At 37.4% G+C, this 7,459-nt stretch overlaps 1 protein-coding gene across 1 annotated transcript; it reads right to left on the minus strand.

Moving 5' to 3' along the window:
* Positions 1 to 1,004: 1,004 nt before the first annotated feature.
* Positions 1,005 to 6,825, minus strand: LOC140166644 (uncharacterized). Its single transcript, XM_072190142.1, has 4 exons — positions 6,814 to 6,825; positions 3,341 to 3,457; positions 1,977 to 2,162; positions 1,005 to 1,160 (listed from the first exon to the last, which is right to left on the minus strand). Exons 1-4 carry the CDS (start codon positions 6,823 to 6,825, stop codon positions 1,005 to 1,007), a joined length of 471 nt encoding a protein of 156 aa, XP_072046243.1.
* Between the last annotated feature and the right edge of the window lie 634 nt (positions 6,826 to 7,459).

Below are 7,459 nucleotides of genomic sequence, written 5' to 3' on the forward strand. Positions count from 1 at the left end.
GAAAAAACTGTTTTGTTACATTATCGATATCTTGATTGTGGAACAATAATTTTGACATCTAACTACCAACATTATTTCTCAACTGTCTGTCGATTACGCTATCATTTGATTTTCATTCCAAATTGAAGCTACTTTTCCAAAAAACGAGTTTTTTCGTCATCGATGCGTCCGACTTTGCGGGGGCAATGCGCTTGTTTATCATAACAGCCTGTTTGCACTCTTGCATATTATAGTCAGTTTGATAGCATCGATTTTCGTAAATTCCTCCGTGGCGCAGTTGATTAGCGTTTACCCATACTCTTCTCGACTGTGTATCATATAGTTTTTGAGCTGGACGACGACTAGTACGGGTTCGAGTCCCAGTGTGGTCCAGTTCTATTATTTTCAATTTTTTCTTACTTTTCTCTTTTTCTGTCTTCTTTCTTGTTCGTTTCTTTCTTTCTGACTGCAGTGATTGATTGTTTTTGCCGTTTTTTTATATTATTATATAATTCAGGAATAGGCCTACTTGTCTAAATAGGCGCGGCCTATATAGGCCTATGTCGTCATGAATATTTTTTACAAATTAGATATTGGTTGTTGGTTTTGTAATTGTTGTTGTAGTTATTGTTGTATATATTGCATAATCAGGGTAGGCCTACTAGGCCTATTATAGCCTATAGCAGCATTCATTTATTTCACGACAGATATCATCTAAGGATAATATTTTAAAAATTGAAAATTTAGAAAATACCATAGGAAAATTGCAGAAAACCGCCCCCGGCAGCCCCTATCATGGTTGCCCCCTCCCTATCCCTGCAACATAGGATGACTCACGTGCCACGGTTTCATAGGTTCGTGGTCATTGAACTAGTGGATTCGCCCTACTGTCAATTTCTGACGCGGTGATATAGGGATGATGATGCTGTGTGACATACACAGGTGATTAGTGCAATCTACTTGTAGTGTAGGGCGATCTACTCAAAAATTGTATTCATCTATTGATATGGTAGTTAATCCGATTATTACGTCACTTCTACTGCGAATAGTCTAGCTTTAATAACACTTACTGATGAAAGCAGTTTGTCAGCAGACCAACGCTGCAGAGCATCACCGACGTTGACAACTATAGTCCCATCAATTGGTGGAGCTGATACCCATTGTCCTTGACGATTCAAAACCTGTAAGTGTACAAACCATTCACGTTCGTAAGTCATAAACCTTAAGGATATCGATATAGTCATGATAGTGACGGTTGGCAAAGGGTGGTATCTAACCATTTATCATGAGCGATTTTGTGCATTGATAATTTTGGCCTGTAGTGAAAGTCAGGTCCGACTCCTTTTGAGAGTCAGTGTCAAATAACTACCACGTCGTGCGCGACTACACAAGCAGATTCAATTGACTCCACGGGTAGAGTCAACTGACTCTTGTGATAGTCAGGCGACTCTTGAGAGTCAGTGCTAGTTTACTCCACTTTGAGAGTCACTTGACTCCATTCTGGTTATCAGTGTACCCTAAAACCGTGGCATATTCCTGAGCTTTCCTGTATACCTTTAACCAGGGAAAAACCCCGGGGTTATGTGTATTGCAGTCAGTCCCGTTCCGAGCATTAGACCAGGTAAGGCGAAAAAAGGGCGAAAAAAGAAAAAAAAAAAACGGGAATGGAGAAAGAAAAGGGAAATGGGCAGTATACAAATAGGTCAAAACTGATGAGTTTTCAAGGGGTAACCCCCCTTAACCCTTTTTGGTATGCTTTGGTGAGGCGGCAGGGAGAGGCTTTGCCTAGGGCGGCAAAATCCTTAGGAACGGCGCTAATTGCGGCCCATTGTGGTTGCAGAAAGAAAGTAAGCGTCCCGGATGCAATATTTTTTCCCGTAGTTAACATATGAATAGGAGGACCCTAACCCTAACCCTAATGAAACTCCCTGTTCAAATAACTACGGTATACTAATTCTCGTCCCGGATGACACACGCTACCTCACTGTCAATCATACCTCTAAGCCACCTTTGTCCTTCTGAAATAGGAAGGTGATACTGCCAAAATCAGAATGTTCTCCACATCTCACTTGATTTTCCTTCACTTCAATGTCAGCAGTAGGCGGGTAATGGTTCAAGCGTATAGCCGTACAGCCCTCAGCTGTTCCTGCTTTCTGGTGATTCTTCACGAAAATCAGTGGGTCCTACATGTTTTCCATTCGCGTAAGGATAATGATATTAAAATAGGTAAAAATATGGTACAAAGGGAACTATTTTTTTTGCAAACATTTTTTGCCAAATATTTTGTCAATACTCAAATAACATTATGTTAAAAAATTTGCAGTAGGTTATCAAAAATGTTTTTGGACGTTATGAAAACGTTTTATATCCTTTATATAAGCCGAAATTTAAACTTTTTCTGACATCCTTTTATAACCTTTTGCGAATGATGTCGAAAACGTTTTGTGTTTGCTGGGTATGTGCATGCAAAATAATTATGTAGGCCTGATTATTCCACCTTTCTATGGACTTGATATCCAATGCTCACATCTGTAGTGTCAATAATTTTTCAGTTACCATACAATGGCCCATAAAAATCCAAACCCGTGAAATAAATACCTTTGTGTATTTTCATGTAAATGGCGCCCTTATTGTTGTACTGAGGTAAAAATATGTGTGTGGCGGAGATTTTTGCTGGGGATTGTCACCGCCTACCGCCCTAGAATTGAATACAAAACCACTCAAGTCCATACGTTGGCCAAATTGAGTTAAGCATGGGAAATTGTTGCTATACATAGGCCTGTCATATGTATGAAAGAACAACTCAAATTCATCATCTGTGTCTACTGAGCATGTGAGAAATAGCATGTATGAAAGAACCACCCAATTCCGTGATTTGAGTCTTGTAACACATTGATTGAAATCCAGTATGTATAAAAGTCCACTTGTAACACATTCATTGCTGGAGAGTAACGTTTGCAAAAAAATGGGTTTAATAAAGGAACGTGTGTGGTTTATATTACATGGCAGAATGCTTATCAACATTATACATACCTGTGTACTTTATTTTGTATTATCCTACTAGTGGTAATCTCATTCCAACGTTGTTGTCTTTGTATATGATTCAAAAAACCACCCAAATCCAAAATTTAAAATGAACCCTACAAAGTCCCTGAAATGCTAATCGTCATACTTTATACAGTTTAATCCACTCATTTGCACGTAAAACTTGCCATATTGACCAGGTAAATCTAACTTAAGGAATTAAAATGATACACAGGTTTTTCTCTCAAAATCACTTCCCATGGACTTGAGTGGGTTTTGTATTCATGTATTCAATTATATTATACTCAGAGTGCACGTGCTGCTAATACGTACTTACCTCATATTTCAACCCTCTGGCAATGACTTCTAGCACACGATGTAGAAGTTCTTTCCCCGTAAGCAGCAGATCTTCCAAGTTTTCCCTCAACTCAGGCATTCCTTCAGGCCAGGCATTCTATATAGTTGATAACAGATCAATTGGTTATTCTGAATGTACTCAAAGCAGTACGGGATTTGTATTTTGGAAACGTATCAAAATGAAATAAACCACAGATATTTGTAATATCTGTGAATAAACACCTTAGTTCTATAGTTTTGTCCAAACCCATGTGCACCACATAAGACCAACACGGTGCTTGCTTTTGCTATTACCTGGTACAATAATTGAAGTATTATTAACCATAATGACTAAAATGATAATAATAATAATAATACGGTCAAATCACAATAAATGGTCAGACTAGCTTAAAAACTTAACACAAATGTATTCCCCAGGTTATACAGGCCGGCGGTACTCTGTACAAACTGCCTATACCGATTCTGAGGACAACATCATGCAGTTATTGTTAACTACATGTATGCACACAACACAGGGGCACTCGCATAGGTAATTGACCCGTACTAGTAGCGCTGTGCTGTGGTCATAGGAGATAAACTAATTAGCGTCATATATCAAAAAGTATAAAAGATCTGATTTTAGTACTTGCTCTATGTTTCAATAAAATTACTTATTCTTTTCAAAATATCTGAATTTTTAATCCGGTACAAGCTTTAATAACGGGGGAGCATGCATTTGTATGAGAAAGGAAATCTACCATCTTATCCAAACTCCCGTGTTAATCCAATGCACATTTTGCTTTACCGGGCCGCCCTGACTTGGTCGCGTTTGGAAGAGGAGTGCCACCACACAGTAATAGGTACAAATTTAGTACTTTCTGTCAATCAAGTATGGTTTATTTTCTACATGTCAATCTTTAAATTATTAGCATAGTCCTTATAATAACGGTGGAGCGCCTTGATGAGTAAATGATAGCAAACCAGTGAAAAATCCCCAAAACTCAGTCAGTGGAGCTCCACCCGTACATGTCAATAGCGTCATTATCGATTGGATTAGTCGACCGTAGCGGACAATTCGATCGCTCATTGGATTAATATTATCACGTGGTAAGAAATGTGCATTGGACAATCGATTACTATAATGGTTTAGTACTGCATATTTCGGTTTAATCTTCACTAAGCGGGTTTATGGCTGAAAATGTCACGGTGAATTTGCCGTGGACAAAACTGCACTATGAGACCTGTGTAACAGCTTGTAACAGTCGCGATTCCCTGCTTTGTACGCAGCGTACCAGGTCACGGTCTGTGTACGTGACAAACAGTGCAGGTCAGTCAGGGTCAGAGGACAGTTTCAATCTGTGCACCGCCCTCCACGTAATAAACCTTTTACGATCACCTTTTGTGCCGCTCGCAGAGCGTGCACACCACTCTTCGCCATACATACATTCTGTCAGCCACATAATATGAAATTAAAAAAAAAAAAGAAGGAATTTAGTTCGGCAGAGGCGCCGGCGGGGCTCGAACCCACGCTGCACTGCGCCGCTATGATGTAGGCCTATACAGTATCGACATATCACCAGCGCCTTAGACCGCTAGGCCACAAGGACTTGTTGATATGTCATCGTGAAAATTTAAACATATAATCGCAACTTCATTACTTCAACATACCACGTGACAAGCAAAGACAGAAAACGTACCATATTTTGGAATTGTATTTGTTAAAAACATTAATGTGTATTTATAGCGCTCAATTGTTGATAACTGCGTGTTTTACATACATAAATCCGACAATAACAACATTTTACTCAAGTTAGACTATCTTTTGAATAAAGTGCTCAATCCCAAAAGGGAGAGCGTATAAAAATGGAATGTATATTCTTTCACATTCCTAAGAGATGGTGAGAATGATTCGTTTAGTAATTACAGACCAATCTCGGTCCTCCCTGTTTTCTCTAAAATTCTGGAACGTATAATTCACAAAAGACTTTATAATTATTTTTCTCGCTTCCAATTACTTCATAAAAATCAATTTGGTTTTCGTCCTAATTTCTCCTCTGAAATGTCAATACTTCAGGCCTATGATAAAATCGTTTCAGAGCTTGATAAAAAAAATCATACTTTGGGGATATTCCTGGACCTCTCGAAGGCTTTCGATACCATAAACCATGATATACTCCTATCCAAGCTTGCTCATTATGGTATTCGTGGTGTAGCCTTCGAGTGGTTCAGAAATTATCTCACAAATAGATCGCAATTTGTTTCTTTTAATTATCACAATTCATCTAGTTTAAATACTTGTTGTGGAGTTCCCCAAGGCTCAATCATTGGGCTTTTACTGTTTATTTTATATATTAATGATTTGGTTTACACTGGGAAAAACTCTGATTTCATCTTATTTGCCGATGATACTAATATTTTGTTCTCTCATAATGATTTGAAGCATCTTATTGATAATGTTAATTTTGATCTTGCAAATATTTCCTCCTGGTTCAAGGCGAATAAATTATCTCTTAATGTAAATAAAAGTAATTATATGATTTTTAAAAACAGGTATAGTAATCGTACTTATCCAGACCTACAGATCGTCATTGACAATAATATTATTTTACGAGTTTCCAGTACAAAATTTCTTGGTCTTACTATGGATGAATGTTTGACATGGAACCAGCACCCTCGTCATGTGGCAAATCTTGTTTCTAAATATTCTGGTATCCTTTTCAGATTAAAGCACTTTTTACATGTAAATATTTAAATTTCTTTATATAAAACCTTAGTTCTTCCACATATCCAATATTGTAATTTAATTTGGGCTGATCTTAATAATTGCGTTTTAGATTCAATTTATCGTAAACAAAAGCGTATTATGCGATTATGTACAAATTCTCATTTCCTTGAACACTCGCCTCCTTTATTTGCCAGGCTTAATTCACTCACTGTTTATGACATTCATAAATCATCCAAAGCTGTTTTTATGTATAAGTATAAGAATAATTTATTGCCGGTTAACTTTGCTGATTATTTTGTCACAGTCAATTCACTCCATAATTATGGGACCAGGTCTGCTGATTCATATCGTCCTCATAATTTTGTCTTTGATCTTGCAAGAAATACAATCGGAAGGCAGGGTCCTATTTTATGGAATGATATACCAGCCTCTATTCGTAACTCAGTTTCTATTAAAATACTTAAATCTATGTATAAACAAAATTTACTGTCAAATTATCATTAGGCTACCAAACTTATCTCAAGTTATATTTTCCTATGTAGTTATATATTCGTATACATTTTGTAGACTCCTCTTCCGGACCTCCTAAATTGTTTTCGATCAGAGCATTTCACATCGTGCAGCCAACCGGTTTTCAGCTCGTTGCTTCTGTTTTGGGCACTTTTTCTGCCTTGCTTGATGGTCCGGGAGCTGGGTTCCTTTAAACCTTTTATTATATGCCTTGAGTGCCAGCATAATGTTTGTCTCACCTGTCTTGTCATGTCTTGTCCTCACATCCTTGGTGTCTCTGTTTTTGCATCGTCTATTGTATTGTAATTATCTATTTATTTATCATTTATTTATTTATTTAACTATTTGGTCATAGTTCCTTCGAGCTTTGCTCTGTTATGGTCATCCTTCCATCTTATTGATAAATTTAATGAACTGTATATTGATTATGTCATGGAAAATAAAATCTGAATCTGAATCTGTAGTCCACCCGAAGCATTTCATCGTGTCGTCTGACGACTACCTATTCTGGAATGTCTGTTCTTTGACTCTCCCTTTTGGGATTGAGCACTTTATTCAAAAGATAGTCTAACTTGAGTAAAATGTTGTTATTACGCTCCTGTTTTGCTGTTGAGCACTTTCTGACTATCTCCGATAGACAGACTGACTCTGAATAGACTTTGGCTGTGTTGACACTATGGAATGTATATTCTTTCACATTCATAAGAGATGGTAGTCCACCCGAAGCATTTCATCGTGTCGTCTGACGATTGCCTTTTAGGCATGAAACTCAGAGTAACGACTACCTATTCTGGAAGGTCTGTTCTTTGAATTTTTAAATCCGACAATATATATGCACAATACATAATAATAATAATAATAATAATAATAATAATAATAGCACGA

The sequence above is a fragment of the Amphiura filiformis genome, chromosome 12 (assembly GCF_039555335.1).
Source record: "Amphiura filiformis chromosome 12, Afil_fr2py, whole genome shotgun sequence".
Taxonomy (NCBI): domain Eukaryota; kingdom Metazoa; phylum Echinodermata; class Ophiuroidea; order Amphilepidida; family Amphiuridae; genus Amphiura; species Amphiura filiformis.

Bases quoted from the DNA above. Each gene is read 5' to 3' on its own strand.
- LOC140166644 (XM_072190142.1), bottom strand. The intron at 2,163-3,340 runs GTAAGTACGTAT...GAAAACATGTAG, and splicing joins CCAGAGGGTTGAAATATGAG to GACCCACTGATTTTCGTGAA. The intron at 1,161-1,976 runs GTATGATTGACA...GTACACTTACAG, and splicing joins AGGACAAAGGTGGCTTAGAG to GTTTTGAATCGTCAAGGACA.